This window comes from Salmo salar, chromosome 20 (assembly GCF_965601325.2).
Source record: "Salmo salar chromosome 20, fSalSal1, whole genome shotgun sequence".
Lineage (NCBI taxonomy): Eukaryota > Metazoa > Chordata > Actinopteri > Salmoniformes > Salmonidae > Salmo > Salmo salar.
This window is the reverse complement of record NC_138310.1, coordinates 73,418,106-73,435,336: the sequence shown is the minus strand read 5'-3', so window position 1 is coordinate 73,435,336 and position 17,231 is coordinate 73,418,106. Positions and strand designations below refer to the sequence as shown.

General features: G+C 45.4%; 1 protein-coding gene across 4 annotated transcripts in view; it reads right to left on the bottom strand.

Annotated features, from left to right (window-relative positions):
- Positions 1-1,681: 1,681 nt before the first annotated feature.
- LOC106581315 (paired box protein Pax-3) overlaps positions 1,682-17,231 on the bottom strand; it is a 35,875-nt gene continuing 20,325 nt past the window's right edge. For all 4 annotated transcript variants that reach the window (XM_014163288.3, XM_014163289.3, XM_014163286.3 and 1 more), the window contains exons 5-9: positions 14,275-14,474; positions 11,260-11,425; positions 10,828-11,045; positions 5,070-5,357; positions 1,682-3,633 (exon numbers count right to left, since the gene is read on the bottom strand). In XM_014163288.3, coding sequence (XP_014018763.1) covers positions 3,616-3,633; positions 5,070-5,357; positions 10,828-11,045; positions 11,260-11,425; positions 14,275-14,474 — 890 coding nt within the window. In that variant the 3' untranslated portion in view covers positions 1,682-3,615. The remainder of the gene's footprint in view (positions 3,634-5,069; positions 5,358-10,827; positions 11,046-11,259; positions 11,426-14,274; positions 14,475-17,231) is intronic.

The window sequence follows — 17,231 nt, the reverse complement described above, 5'->3', positions numbered from 1 at the left end:
GGGCTTAAGTTGTCCTTAGCGTGTGAGAGGAATGAGGAAAACCCAGGTCTGCACCAGTGGAAGGGTCAGGGGTTAAATGCCTGAACAGGGGGGTTGCTGCTGAGGCATAAAAACAACACCAAAACACATCCGCTGCTTTACCTCATAGACAAGAACATGACAACAGAGATGTTATACAAAACTTATTTATACACATAGTTATAGTATAATGTAGTATAATGCAGGAATACACTCCCGGAAACACACTAATACTGTAGTTGTATATACACACAAACTCAGAAGCAAAAGCACAAACACACACAAACACACACACACACATCGATTCGGAGTGACAGAGGCAGCTGCCAGTGTGATCTCTGGGTCATGTTAGCTCACATGACCCAGGGGGGGTGAATGTCTGTGAAGTGAGTTACCAGATCACATGCTGATGGGGGTTAGTGTAGGTTCGAAGTGTAACCCTATGGAACAGACGGAAGGATACAGAGGGCCCCTGGTAACCACTAACATGGCCATACGCACTACTCACAACCCATGGTGCAACGAAATGGCTAAATAAGAATGTTATATACCTCTGTTTGTCTTGATCTCTTTCATTACATGTTGTAAAATCCATTCAAAAGGTTTTGGTTTAAGTAGACTCTGGGGTGTACTCAGTTCACAAGGAGGGTACATTAGTAAAACGTATTTCTGTGGTCGCAGCTTTGCTTGGGACTTTTACAGCAACAGCGATTTGTCTTCATCTTTAATGGTACTGCCTGATTAGGAAAGCAAACAGTCTTTCTGTCGATACTGTACAGGATTGTATATTGGATTGTGTGTCTGTGTGTGTGTGTGTGTGTGTGTGTGTGTGTGTGTGTGTGTGTGTGTGTGTGTGTGTGTGTGCGCGCGCGTGCGTGCATGCATGGAAGTTTATGTTTGTGTCCTCATATTGGCCCAATTATTTCGTATTCATCAATAAAAATGGCAGCTGTATGATTGATCCAAAGTGGGCCAGCATTTCTGTTGACATAATCTCTATTTATAAAGTGTGTAGTCCCTCCAAGGGCTGAGACGAGACTCGATTAATCAGACCAGTGTTTTAATTAGGGCTAATATCCTCAGGGTGGCGCGCACACACACACACACACACACACACACACACACACACACACACACACACACACACACACACACACACACACACACACACACACACACACACACACACACACACACACACACACACAGAGGCCCTGTGTGTATGACCAAGGCCTGAGAGGGGTAAGGGGCAGCGAGGGTGAAGAGTGAGGGGGAGGAGGGTGTTCTGTTTGTCCAAACGCTCTGAGGGTTGTTCTCATGTAGAATTTGGGAAACAGAAGTGTGTTTGTTACAGTATCGAGTACCAGTGGGCATTAATAGATCGTGCAGATGTTTGAATGTCTTGAGTACTATTTCTAAGAAAGGCTGTTGTGTTCAAGTCCAACTCCATGTCAGGAACCTCTCTTTACGGTTCTATTTTTACACAGGGCTTAGGGGTTTAAATGCGTTTATTTGAAAACGACATGCTTGTCTCTCTATTCTTTTGTATTTTATATTGCGATGAATCACTGTGAATTATTTACTGCACACTGATGACAAACCTTTCATACACAAAGATTGCATTGAGACCAAAATTACCATGAAATTAGAGTGTAACTTTCAACAAAATGAAAACTATTTTTAGTCATTGTATTTTCATGTTTTATTATAAATAGTAATAATACTGAGCTTGTACACAAGACATTGCGCCATTTCATTCTGTCAAATATTACAAAAAATATATAAAAATGAAAGAAACCATTGGAAAGAAAAAACACTTTTCTTTCTGTTACAGACAAATGTACAATTGAGTGCTGAGTGCTTGTGACAACCTTTGATCTGTTGAGACATCCAGATACCATTTAGTGAACAGACGGACACAGTGTTCCTATAAGGTATATGAATAAGTTTAAGAATAATGTTGCAGAATTGTTTAGATACTTTAGAGAGAATAAATAAGGAAATGACATAAAACACCACAGTATTGATCTTTCGGTTTTTGAAACAAGAGAAACAAAAAGACGCAAGCAAAAAAATGTATGAAATAATTTGGCTTTGTAAATCTTCATCATTTTTTTTGTTGTTGACTTATTTTTTTCCCTTGAATCAATCTGCTCCACATGGGCTTGGTATGACTTCAATGGTTCACAATGTGCGTCCCACCTTTTCCTGTGGCTTTGCTGTCATAGCTGTACTGACGATGTTGTTGTGTCTTTGTTTTGGACCTCGAAGCCTACGTAGGCACATGTAATAACCAATGACTCAAACATCATTCAAATGTTTTTACAGAAAGTTCTTAAGACACAAGATCTTTTTGTTTCATCTGTTTGATGGCGTCGTTGACTCTGAGGTACATGATATTGCACTTCTGGTCAGCTGGGTTGGTCTGTGGTGAGGTGGTCCTGGTTTCTCATGTGTCTCTTGGTCGTGAGTCTCGTGCCCTAATAGGCCTCTATGAGGGGGAACTGCACCCCTTGATGGATCAGCCCTGTCGCCCATCAGAACCCCTGAATCCCCTCTCCTTCCTCCTCCTCCTTCACCTGTGACTTTCCCCGAAGTCACCCCTGACCCCTAGGAATACTTCTAAAGCTACAAGACATCAGCGTTATCAACAGAACACAGGGAGAGTTCAATGGAATGTTTTAGAACACTGAGCATTTAACATAATGAAGGGAATGGAACAGCTGTAGTATACATTACAGGTATGTTTATGATGATGTCTCAAAGCTTCCGCTTTCTTTGATTGACATGTTTATTTTCTACACATTTCCTTGTTTGTTTGTTTATTTGCTCCTCAGTCTATGGCTGGAATGTTGTGTTCATTTCACTCTTTGTGTGGGAAGGAATCTTCTGGAACAAAACATATCAAATAAATGCAACGTCAAATAAAAGCCTCTTATTTTTTCCCTCAAGTAGCTTTCATTCAGAGATAAATAGAATTAATCTGTATTCCTTTGGCCCTACGACAAACATGTAAACAGGTTCACAGCTCCAAAGGAGCTAGTGAGTCTGTTACTATACAGTCTGGCTGTGCTCTTCCACAGGCCTGACTTAAGGACGTTTTACCCCAACCGGGCCTCCGCTCCTGGGCTGTGCTGTGGGTCTATGTGGATTAGTCTTCCACAGTTTTCCTGGTCATAGTTGGCGCCCAATGTGGGGTAGACCACATCACAGCCAAGGGAATGTACCCAGTGGCATCTCTGTCAGTCATCAACAGACATTCATCTAAGTTCATGTGTTTCATTGTTTTGGCCTTAAATTCCTCTCTATCAATGTCCTTTAACTTTAGTCTCTTTTCCATTACTTTCATCAAGCCTGAAGGAACAGATCATTGTTGAGTGGAAGTGCCTGGGTGAGGAAATAGGTAGCCAGGAATGGTGGAGGAAGCTTTTGGTCCTGATTACTTGAAGAGCCTCCTCAGTCTCAACATATACAGTACAGTACACACATCCCTCAACCGAGACTAGGCTGGAGGTGGAGGTGGAGACTGGGTTGGGCCAGAGTTGGAGACTGAGCTTGGCCGGAGGAGATGGGCAGATCCTCAGGTGATCACAGGTCTCAGATAATGAAGGGCACCTAAAAGGAAAGACAGAAGAGCATGAGACTAAGTTATGAGTTATGCTCAATTATACATAAAGAGGGTGATGATCACTGACAGAGATAAAGAGGGTTTGAACCATGGGAGCAGCATTATCATGGTGATCAGTCTCACAGTGCAGCAGGGTGTGTGTGTGTGTGTGTGTGTGTGTGTGTGTGTGTGTGTGTGTGTGTGTGTGTGTGTGTGTGTGTGTGTGTGTGTGTGTGTGTGTGTGTGTGTGTGTGTGTGTGTGTGTGTGTGTGTGTGTGTGTGTGTGTGTGTGTGTGTGTGTGGTCTAGAAAGGTGAAGTGGGCAGACTTGAAATCCGTCCCATTAAGGTTGGGTAAGGGCTGGGTTAGGCTTGACACTAGAGGCCCAGTACCAGTGAATCTGGGACAGGGATCAATACTGCTTCCCCAGCTGACCTCAGCAGGCCCACACCACACACCTGTTTCTAATTGCTCCCTGCCAGAGGATATTAGGATCCTTCCACCCCCCAGAAAGTCCCTTTTCCCATTCTACAGACCTAACCGCACACGGGTATCCACTCTCTGTGATTAATGACATCAAGATGTAGTCCCTCTGATGGGTTTGTGTGTGTGTGTGTGTGTGTGTGTGTGTGTGTGTGTGTGTGTGTGTGTGTGTGTGTGTGTGTGTGTGTGTGTGTGTGTGGTGTGTGTGTGTGTGTGTGTGTGTGTGTGTGTGTGTGTGTGTGTGTGTGTGTGTGTGTGTGTGTGTCTTTTCTGTCCACTTACATATCTCTTCAAGATACTTCATTAGGCATTTCTTTCTCTCGGATATTAGGTTCAGTATTTACTCGATACCTGCAGTCCTTTATAAAGCCGTAGCAGTCAGCTACATGGATTGTTGCCTTTGCTTTGAAGGGCGAGGTTGCTGCGAGGTCGAGGGACTGGCCTGATTGGGTGACCCGTGCAGGTCGCCCCCCACAGAGGGAAATTGAAAACTGCAGGGTGCTCTAATCACGGTTGAACGCATGTGGATGACGTCGGTTTTTGAGAGTTACATGAACGTTTGTTTGATGTCAGAGTTAACCTTAGTGTAATGTTAATGTGAACTGAAGGGCCTCCTCACAGTTAAACAAGCCTCCCATAAGAAAACGTTCCAGGAGAGCCTATCTTACACTATTAGTGCTGTTTGACAGGAATGAACAATTACTGACAGGCGAGGCGAGGTGTCATGACGTTACTTCAGAGATAGGATCAAACAACTCTTCCTGTCTGAAACCCTGCTGTTTTTGTTGGATGGAAACACGTCATATGAACACTGATAGAGTCCTATCAACACATTTGTCCTTTGTAAATGTTTTGGCGTGGTAGACTTAAGAGCAGTGAAAACTCAAGGCGGCTACAGTTGATATGATTGGAGAGAGATCTTCCTAAGTTTTTAAGTGGTAATAAAACTGAGAGATACTGACCTTACTTTGTCCGTGGTACTGCCCATACTGGTAGGAGGCCACAGGGTCCACGCTGTAGGCAGGAGCGCTGTAGGAGGACGGGCAGTAGGACTGGGAGTTGGGCAGCGAGGGGAGACTGGGGATGTTGGGGACACTGGACAGGCCCTCCAGACCCTTGAGGTGCTCCAGACGCTGGGAGCAGCTGGCCCCCATGCCCCCGGGGGGCTCCAGGCCTCCTGTCAGGGGGGAGAGGGCGTAGTCACTCTGGGGCTGGTGGGGCACCCCGCCTGGGTTCAACAGACCCATCACCTGGAGAGAGGGAGGGAGAGTGTGATTGCCGTTACAGTGACGTTATTGACATTCCATTCAGATAGGTGGTTAAGTGATTTGTGAGAACAGGTGGTGTAGTCCTATCAGAGGCTTTGGCACAGCTTTGTGTTATGTATCATTCCAAACACCACGCCCAACCCCCATCCATAACACATAGTAGCACAGCCTAACTCAGACAGGAAGTTCCTCTCCACTGACATCAAAACACTCCCACCAGGCCTTCCCAGACAGGCAGGGATAGCACCACAGAGGAATAATCAACCAATTTGTCTCAGAAACTCTACTCCACTTATTTGGAAATTCCCTCCTGCCGCCGCTCCAAAAAGCATAGGATGAGATAAAGACTTATCACCAAAGATGTCCCAACACAGATAACATGGTAGACCTTTAGAAGCAGAGAGAAAAACCTCTGGACCACAGCAGACAAGCTGCAGACAGAGAAACAGGCTAGGCTTTGACCTGTTGTTGATTAGCCACCCGATAATTGAATTTGGGGGAATATTTCTTGGCGAGCGAAGGACGGAAAAGAGCCATAGGGTGTTGTTGTAAAGGAGGTTCAGACAGAACGAGCCGATAACAAACCCTCACTAACTTTAACTGGATGGATGAGAACAAGTTCAACAAAAGTGTCTAATAAACAGATAATTGCTGTGACTCAAGATCATCTCACTGAAAAGATATATCCCAACCCAACGTGACCACTTTAAACCTCCCTACCTCTAAATGCATCAAATCCCTCTAAACAAAGAACTCTAGCCTCTGTCGATGTCCTAATGAAAAGCAGGTACGCTGCACTTTGGGCTCTTCTGGCCCTATAAGTGACATATTATTCTACATCCACACACACAGATGGTCCCGCTTAAGTCATTTCCCAGGCAGGGGACAGAGGAGCCCATGTTGATTTTGAGAGGGGAGTTGTGTTTCTCGACCCAAATAACATTTTCCCCAAAAATGACCTGCGTTTTGGAATACTCTGTTTAAACAGAAGAAGTATATGGACGGTTGGTGCGGTAGACCTCTACAAAAAACTACAGCTTTCTAAAAACGCTATACCTCTCTCTCTCCCTCTTTCTCTTTCTCTCTCGTCTCTCCTTGTCTCTTTAGCGTGACGTGGCTCCTGGCTGGGCTTCATCGCTGTGTTCTGTGTTGGAACATTGCTGTGTCCAGCGGCCCCAAATCAGCGCGTCCAGGAAAAGCCGGACAGCAGAGGAGAGCCAGGGAAGAATGTCGGAATGGGGGAAGTCTGAGACATACAGGACATTCCTGCTCTCTCATACAATATACTGTATATTCAAATAAATGAGGACTTGACTTTCATACTGAGGAATGTGGAGACAAACATTGTAAGAATGCAATCATGAGAAGCCTCCCTGGAGGCTTAACGGTTTATGTGCAGTGTGTGTGTGTGTGTGTGTGTGTGTGTGTGTGTGTGTGTGTGTGTGTGTGTGTGTGTGTGTGTGTGTGTGTGTGTGTGTGTGTGTGTGTGTGTGTGTGTGTGTGTGTGTGTGTGTGTGTGTGTGTGTGTGTGGTGTTTCCCTGATTGCCCAAGGTAGCTGCGTATGGACTGCGTAAGAGAGGAAAGTGTAGATAAACAAAGTCTCAACAGAGATTCAGGGAGGGGTAGTTTCCCATGCACCTTAAAATACACACTCTCAAACATACATTATGGTTGTCATACAGAAGCCCTGTCAGTGTAATCTTGACAAACACCCTTGCAGAAGTCGTGGTGTGTTCCTTACAAATGGAAAACATATGGGGGTCAGGCACCCCATTTATCAGAAAGAGAGAGAGATTGAGAGAGAGAGAGAGGGGGGGGATAAGGGGTGTTTGATTTGTAGAATTGTATGTTGTGCCAACATGCAGCAAAAGTTCTCTTGGATGCAAATAATAATGATCAATCCATCTTATTTCTAGTTTCTAAATAGAGTAGGCCTTGTTGATCTTCGATATACAGTCTTCATAACCATTTATATAAATGAAGACCCATCCAATTTAAGTCAATTCATAATTTAAACAACATTCCACACCCGTACCCAAAAAAATGGAGATAGCCTGCACCAATGATATATGTAACAAAACAGGAAGTAATCTACATAAATTACACACATAATTCAATTCATTAAATATTCGGTAGCAATCAATTTGGACACTGGAACCTTGATTGATTACTCTTCCAAAGTGCAAGGATATTATGGATGTGTTGATGGGCTAAAGCGTGGGACGAGTTAGAGGTGATGACGGTGAGGCTGGAAGCAAAAGTATATTTGCCCTACTGCAACAGAAAAACACAGAATATTGTCTGAAAATATTAGACTACCATACATGTTCTTTGATAGACGATATCTCCCCTCCTTATGACTTAGCCTATTCATTGTCCTTTAGATAAATTGAACACAGTTCAGTATTTTAACTGAACAAAATAAATGTCTTACAAACTACCAATAAGTATTTTAAACATTCATCAATAATATGAAACATTTCAAAATGTTTTCTTTCCCAACATGTGACCTGTGTAAATTACATTTTTCCATGTCAGCCTCTCCAGTCAGTCATCCTTCATGTCCATATTGTCAGTCACACTCTCTAAAGTGACCCTGAAGCACTGTGTGCGTGTGTGTGCGTGCGTGTGTGTGGGCGTGTGTGTAAACCCTGTGCTGTATTGTCTGAGCTGTCTGACTTTGAGCAGCTGAAATCTCATTTTCTGCCTGTTAGGACAGCCTTTAATGTTTAGGTAAAGGGACGATAAGCCTCATGCCTGTATAATTGGCCATAATTGTCTTTTCAGTTTTCATTTGTCTGATCTTCTCCTCATTCATTTGTCCTCCTCCGTGTCCTTCCTCTGTCCTTTTCAAGTCCTTGCACTCCACCTAACACCCACCACCACCTCACACCCACCTCCACCTCACACCCACCACCACCTCACACCCACCTCCACCTCACACCCACCTCCACCTCACACCCAACTCCAGCTCCACCTCACACCCACCTCCACCACCTCATACCCAACACCCACCAACCTCCACCTAACACCCACCTCCACCTCCACCTCATACCCAACACCCACCACACACCCATCTCCACCTCACACCCACCGCCACCACCTCACACCCACCTCACACCCACCACCACCTCACACCCACCACACACCCATCTCCACCTCACACCCACCGCCACCACCTCGCCACCACCTCACACCCAACTCCACCTCATACCCACCACCACGTCCACCTCACACCCACCTCCACCTCACACCCACCTCCACCTCATACCCACCGCCACCTCACACCCACCTCCACCTCCACCTCACACCCACCTCCACCTCCACCTCCACCTCACACCCATCACCACCTCACACCTGAGGTGGGCTAAATGGTAGAGAATTTTTTATTTTTATTAACCTTTATTTAACTAGGCAAGTCAGTTTAGAACAAATTATTTTAAGAACAAATTCTTATTTACAATGACGGCCTACCGGGGAACAGTGGGTTAACTGCCTTGTTCAGGAGCAGAACGACAGATTTTTACCTTGTCAGCTCGGGGATTCGATCTTGCAACCTTTCGGTGACTGGCCCAACGCTCTAACCACTAGCCTACCTGCCGCTCCAGATGCCACTTTCAAGGAGCGGGACACTAATCCGGACGCTTATAAGAAATCCTGCTATGCCCTCAGACGAACCATCAAACAGGCAAAGCGTCAATACAGGACTAAGATTGAATCCTACAACACCAGCTCCGACACTCGTCGGATGTGGCAGGGCTTGCAAACTATTACTGACCACAAAGGGAAGCCCAGCCGCAAGCTGCCCAGTGACACAAGCCTACCAGACGAGCTAAACAACTTCTATGTGCGATTCGAGGCAAGCAACACTGAAGCATGCATGACAGCACCAGCTGTTCCGGATGACTGTGTGATCACGCTCGCCATAGCCGATGTGAGTGAGACCTTTTAAACAGGTCGACATTCAAAAGGCCGCAGGGCCAGATGGATTACCAGGATGTGTACTCTGAGCATGCGCTGACCAACTGGCAAGTGTCTTCACTGACATTTTCAGCCCGTCCCTGGCCGAGTCTGTAATACCTACATGTTTCAAGTAGACCACCATAGTCCCTGTGGCCAAGAACACCAAGGCAACCTGAAAGGCTGGTCATGGCTCATATCAACACCATCATCCCAGAAACCCAAGACCCATTCCAATGGACCCTCTGCAACTGGATCCTGGACTTCCTTACGGGCCATCCCCCAGGTGGTAAGGGTAGGCAACAACACATCTGCCACGCTGATCCTCAACACGGGGGGCCCTCAGGGGTGCGTGATTAGTCCCCTCCTGTACTCCCTGTTCACTCATGACTGCATGGCCAAGCACGACTCCAACACCATCATTAAGTTTGCCGACGACACAACGGTGGTAGGCCTGATCACCGACAACAATGAGACAGCCTATAGGGAGGAGGTCAGAGACCTGGCAGTGTGGTGCCAGGACAACAACCTCTCCCTCAACGTGATCAAGAAAAATTAGATTATTGTGGACTACAGGAAAAGGAGGGCCAAGCACGCCCCCATTCTCATCGACGGGGCTGTAGTGGAGCAGGTTGAGAGCTTCAAGTTCCTTGGTGTCACCAACAAACTATCATGGTCCAAACACACCAAGACGGTCATGAAGAGGGTATAACAATGCATATTCCTCCTCAGGAGACTGAAAAGATTTGGCATGGGTCCTCAGATCTTTAAAAAGTTATACAGCTGCACCATTGAGAGCATCCTGACTGGTTGCATCACCTCCTGCTATGGCAACTGCTCGGCCTCTGACTGCAAGCTTCCTGACATCCAGGAGCTCTATTTCAGGCAGTGTCAGAGGAAGGCCCTAAAAGCTCTAGTCATAGACTGTTCTCTCTACTACGGCACTGCAAGCGATCTAGGTCCAAAAGGCTTCTTAACAGCTTCTACCCCCAAGCCATAAAACTGCTGAACAGCTAATCAAATGGCTACCCAGACTACTTGCATTGACCCCACCCCCTTTTTTTTTACTATGCTGCTACTCGTTGTTTATTATCTATGCATAGTCACTTTACCCCTACCTACATGTACATATTACCTCAATTACCTGGACTAACCTGTACCCCTGCATATTGACTCAGGAACCGGTACCCCCTGTACATAGCCTCGTTATTTTATTGTTGCTCTTTTAGTTTTTACTTCAGTTTATTTAGTAAATATTTTTCTTAACTCTTATTTTTCTTAAAAATGCATTGTTGGTTAAGAGCTTGAAAGTAAGCATTTCACGGTAAGGTCTACACCTGTTGTATTTGGCACATATGACAAGTTAAATTTGATTTGATTTGACCTCACACCCACCTCTCGACATAGATAAGAGTGTGAACTCTGTTCCTGTGTGTGTGTGTGTGTCTGTGTGTGTGTCTGTGTGTAGATTGGTAGCTCCGCTGGATTCACCTGGGAAGAGTGGCCATTGCCGTTGGCAGGGTTCTGGGAGTTGGGAGGGCCTCCTGACGTGACAAAGTTGTCAGAGTAGCCTGAGAAGCCGTGGCGTCCAGAGGCCAGGCAGTAGGCCGACCCCCCGTCCTGCACTCCCCCACCTGAGCTCTGGTGGTGGCCTGAGGATGGGGGCAGGGGCTGGGGCCGATGCAGGGTGCTGGCCTGCTCCGACACCGCTAAGGGAAGGACAAATAGAAAGGAAGAAAGTTCCATTTCGATATATTGTCTCTCAATTGACAGATTATTACATTGTAGCCCACTTGAAGCAGTCAATATTTAATAATACATGACTTTGCTAATCAAGCTCTAGGGTCTGAACCCTGAGAGCAATAGCTGTATATCTGAAACACACAGGATGTTTAGCCTGTGGCCTTGTTTATAGTGTCCCACCTTGTGATATGGATGTAGGGGGATACGGGCTGTCAGACAGCTGATAAGGTGAGAGACTGGACATGGCAGAGGGCGGGAAACCCCCAGGGATCAGGTGATTGAAGGCCATGAGTTGACTAGCTCCAGCCTGCTTCCTCCATCGGGCTCTTCTGTTACTGAACCACACCTGGGGAAAGAGGATATAAGACATGAGATCTTACATTGTCTTAAACATTCATTCCCTCATATAGTACCAGTCAAAAGTTTGGACACACCTACTCATTCAAGGGTCTTTCTTTATTTTTACTATTTTCTACATTGTAGAGTAATATTGAAGACATCAGATCTATGAAATAACACATATGGAATCATGTAGTAAAAAAGTGTTAAACAAATCAAAATGTATTTTATATTTGAGATTCTTCAAAGTAGCCACCATTTGCCTTGATGACAGCTTTGCACACTGTTGGCATTCTCTCAACCAGCTTCTTGAGGTAGCCACCTGGAATGCATTTCAATTAACTGGTGTGCCTTGTTAAAAGTTAATTTGTGGATTTTTTTTCGTGCTTAATGCGCTTGAGACAATCAGTTGTGTTGTGACAAGGTAGGTTTGGTAGGCAGGAGATAGCCCTATTAGGTAAAATACCAAGTCCATATTATCAAATCAAATCAAATGTATTTATATAGCCCTTCTTACATCAGCTGATATCTCAAAGTGCTGTACAGAAACCCAGCCTAAAACCCCAAACAGCAAGCAATGCAGGTATAGAAGCACGGTTCAACAGCTCAAATAAGCCAAGAGAAAGGACTTTAGGACATGGAGGTCAGTCAATCCGGGAACATTTCAAGAACTTTGAAAGTCTCTTCAAGTGCAGTTGCAAAAACCATCAAGCGCTATGATGAAACTGGCTCTCATGAGCACCGCCACAGAAATGGAAGACCCAGAGTTACCTCTGCTACAGAGGATACGTTTGTTGGAGTTACCAGCCTCAGAAATGGGCAATTAACTGCACCTCAGATTGCAGCCCAAATAAATGCTTCACAGAGTTCAAGTAACAGACACATCTCAACATCAACTGTTCAGAGGAGACTGTGTGAATCAGACCTTCATGGTCAAATTGCTGCAGCGAAACCACTGCTAAAGGACACCAATAAGAAGAAGAGACTTGCTTGGGCCAAGAAACATGCGCAATGGACATTAGACCGGTGGAAATCCATCCTTTGGTCTGATGAGTCCAAATTTGAGATTTTTGATTCCAACCTCTGTGTCTTTGTGAGACACAGAGTAGGGGAACGGATGATCTCCAAATGTGTGGTTCCCACCGTGAAGCATGGAGGAGGAGGTGTGATGGTGTCCGGGTGCTTTGCTGGTGACACTGTCTGTGATTTATTTAGAATTCAAGGCACACTTAACTAGCATGGCTACCACAGCATTCTGCAGCGATACGCCACCCCATCTAGGGATGAATGAGTAGGTGTGTCCACACTTTTGACTGGTACTGTATATGAATGGTTAATGACTGTTATTTGTGCATATGTATATATCTCTCTCTATGAGTCAATCTCTGTTTTTGTCTGACTGCGTTTTTTAAATAATCTGCTTTCTATGTATCGTGTGTGTGTGTGTGTGTGTGTGTGTGTGTGTGTGTGTGTGTGTGTGTGTGTGTGTGTGTGTGTGTGTGTGTGTGTGTGTGTGTGTGTGTGTGTGTGTGTGCTTGTGCATTCGCATTAGTGTGTGTGTGTACTGCCCTTAGCTATAGTTAGAAGTCACATATTGATCTCCCATTTGTGTGGACCACACTGTGACATCATCTCTTTGTGTGTGTGTGTGTGTGTGTGTGTGTGTGTGTGTGTGTGTGTGTGTGTGTGTGTGTGTGTGTGTGTGTGTGTGTGTGTGTGTGTGTGTGTGGGAGGGGGTCATGTGTTCCTCACCAGACCAGCCCATGTGACTCCTGGCTGCAGCCAACAAGGCCTTCGCTATCTCCACATCTCATGGCCAACCACCAGAACATCATTAAACATGGACTTGGCCATAGCAACACAACACTATTTTACATGGTTTCCTCCCCTATATATTCCGCTAACTATAAACTATCTCTGATGGTATTATTTAATTTCTGTTCCAAAGCCATAGAGTCACCCAAAATCCCAAATACTGTAGCTAATGAGAACAAGGGAATCATGTTTGAGGACTTCCTCAAAACTCATATCCATTCCAACTAGCTCTCACACTCTCACGTCAGAATTAGACGTTCATCCATGTTTCTCAAATGTCAAATTTCGAAGTTGTTGCAAACGTCAAATTTCTAAGTGTTTAAGGTTAAGTTTAAGCATTAAAGCCTAATTTTTAAGGTTAGGGTTAAGTTTAGGCATTAACTCCGAATGGTTAAGGTAAGGGTTAAGGTTTGAGATAGGCTTAAAACACACATCTCAAAAACAACTTTCTGTCGCTGGATTCGAACTTGCAGCCTTTGGAATCAGAGGCAGATGCTTACACTGATCCACCTCCCTGTCCTCAACACCCTAGCATAACCCAAACCTTCTTGAAGATAACATGGCTCACTGCTGCCCCTAGTGGCCGGTTTCCACGTCATCTCCTGACCTCCTCAGACATGGATGTATGTCGAATACTGACTTGTATCACGAGTGACCTGGCTGATCCATTCACAGGGACATAGCGGATAAATGAACCCATCCAAATGTCTAAATGAACATTCAACTGAACAGGCCTCCTTCTCCTCTGACCAGTATGGGGGGGATGTGGTTGGCTGCTGCTGCTGAGAGTCAGTGTGTGTGACTGGCGGGACTCATGCTGATTCCATATGTAATAGCCCCATGCTGGGCCCGATACAGCCTCCATATGGGAGCTGTTGTGGGGAATTTTCTGGGCCGTAGATCAGAGCAGGCCCTGCAGATTGGACCCCTGGGAACACAGGATGAAGGGGAAGGCCAGGAATGTGTGTGTGTGTATACTTGTGCATCCCTGTGTGTGACGTGAGACAAAGAATGTGTGTGTGTGATGTGTGTGTAGTGTACCTGTACTCTGGCCTCCGTGAGTTTGGCCCTCTGAGCCAGCTCTTCCCTGGTGTAGATGTCAGGGTAGTGTGTTCGTTCGAAGGCTCTCTCCAGCTCATCCAACTGTTCGGCCGTGAAGGTGGTTCTACTGCGGCGCTGCTTCCTCTTCAGAGGCAGGTCCGGTTCTGACTCCACGTCCGACCCCTCATCTGAGTGGCTCGCTGCTCCAACAGACAAGAGGTGCACAGTTAGGGCTTTCATGGTGTTAGTACAGTATCATTATCACAGGTAACAGTTACTGACGTTTTTTCTTCTTAATTGACTCGACTGGTTAAAGAAAAGTAAAAAAAATAATACTTCAAAGTCTTACAAAACATATCTTCAGTTTGTCATTCTCCTGACTACAGCAATCAAATAGAATTCAGGGAGACCAAAAGGGAAAGTCCTCAAGAAAAAGAGAAGTAGTAATGAAGTGAGAGTGAAGAACACAAGTGTAAATCCATCCATCCACTTGAAGTGTGAACTTGTTTACTTCCCCCTGCTATCTGTTTACATAAACCTCTTCAGAGGAGGGGCCACCAACACCCTCCCAATACCCCCCATTCCTCCCAATGTTCCCTCTTGTCTTGTGCACCAACAGACTTCCATTCAGAGGGGAATTCTGTGTGATTTTATAAATAATCCCACAGGACAAGGTTCCCGAGGCGCAGCGACAGTGGGATTGAGAGGACTAAGCGCCACACAAAGGCCTAATTTGGATCCAGGGATCATTCGTTTTTTAAGGGGGGAAAGGGGGGGTCAGTGATGGAAAGAGAGAGTGTAGGGGGAACCAGCATTGTCTACAGTTGCAGTCTTTCTGGAGCCCCAGTAGCAGTAGGGGATTGAGCGAGGGACAGGGCAGCAGCCCCCCCCCCCCCCCCCCCCCCCCCATATACCCCCCTCTACACCACTCTGCAGGTGCATGCTGGTCTTGTTTGCTCAGAGAGAAACGCCAGCCCTTTAAGAGCCAATTCAGCAGAAGAGGCAGTGAATTGGAGAGGCTCTCTAAAGCTGCAGCCCAGTAGTAACACAGTGGTAACCTAGGGCAGGGCCAAGCCAGCCAGACAGACAGACACAAGGCCAAGGAGACCCAGAGATCAGAGACTCTCCTCAGGCCAGGGTGACCACAGGCCATTGTGTGTCCACCGCCCAACTTTACTCTGCACCTCAGTGTCCCTGTCTATGTGCATATAAGCACGCACATAAGCACACATTTGTACTAGAGCTGGGTGATATGGACAAAAACACTTATTGCGATGAATTGTCTGAATTTATGCAATATTGATAAATAGAATGAAACGTTCATAACATGAATGTGCACCACAGTTTTTTTAAATTATCCTTTACATTTCAAGTGCAGCCGTTTTTTTTCCTCAAAATTAAATAACTTCTGGGTAACAATTAAGTAGCTTACTGTGATTGTTTTCAATTAAAATGATCAAAAAGAAACTATCTGTTATTGGCAGAGAGGTTTGGAACTCTCTTTTTTATTGGTCTATTAACTACTTTACCTCCTGGTGATGTCACCGGGCAGGCCAAAACTTCATCCTGTCAAAACAGGCTGAAATATCAGGCGGTCATTTCAAAACAGGCTGATTTTATATTGATATTTTACACAGGTGTATAAAATCGAGCACACAGCCATGCAATCTCCATAGACAAACATTGGCAATAGAATGGCCTTACTGAAGAGCTCAGTGACTTTCAACATGGCACCGTCATAGGATGCTACCTTTCCAACTAGTCAGTTCATCAAATTTCTGCCCTGCTAGGGCTGCTCCGGTCAACTGGAAGTGCTGTTATTGTGAAGTGGAAACGCAACAACGGCTCATCTGCGAAGTGGTAGACCGCACAAGCTCACAGAACGGGACCGCTGAGTGCTGAAGTGCGTAAAAATTGCCTGTCCTCGGTTGCAAAACTCACTACCGAGTTCCAAACTGCCTCTCGAAGCAACGTCAGCACAATAACTGTTCGTCGGGCGCTTTATGAAATGGGTTTCCATGGCCGAGCAGCCGCACACAAGTCTAAGATCACAATGCGCAATGCCAAGCGTCGGTTGGAGTGCTGTAAAGCTCACCACCATTGGACTCTGGAGCAGTGGAAACGCGTTCTCTGGAGTGATGAATCACGCTTCACCATCTGGTAGTCCGACGGACAAATCTGGGTTTGGTGGATACCTGCCCCGATGCATTGTGTCAACTGTAAAGTTTGGTAGAGGAGGAATAATGGTTTGGGGCTATTTTTTACACTTTTTTTCAGCATGACAACGCCCCCGTGCACAAAGCGAGGTCCATACAGAAATGATTTGTCAAGATTGGTGTGGAATAACTTGATTGGCCTGCACAGAGTTCTGATCTTTTGGTCATGTAGTGTATATAAAGCACAGAAAAATCTAGTTTTTGACTGCACTCTGCCTTTAAACTACTAGTTTGATGGTTGTACCATCAATTGTCCCATTAATAATCACACATATTATCAAACTTATTTCATTTCAAATTTCAAATTTCTCCAGTATAGGCTACTTATCATGATGAACGATATCAGCAAAATGCCTGCGATAAGTGATTGATATTGTCACGCTCTGACCTAGGAGACCTGTGTTTTCTCTGTTTAGTTAGGTCAGGGTGTGATAGGTGGGTGGGCATTCTATGTTTCGTTTTCTATGTTTTGGCCGGGTATGGTTTCCAATCAGAGGCAGCTGTCTATTGTTGTCTCTGATTGGAAGCCATACTTAGGCAGCCTGTTTTTCCCTTTGTTTGTGTGGGTAGTTGCTTTCTGTTTCGTTTGTAAACCTGACGGAACTGTTGGCTGTCATTTTGTTATTTTGTCTAGTGTTCGTTTCCATTAAAAATATATAACGATGAGCACTCTACACGCTGCGCCTTGGTCTCCTCTGTACGACGCCCGTAACAGATATAGTCGGTGTCGATCATTTTCGG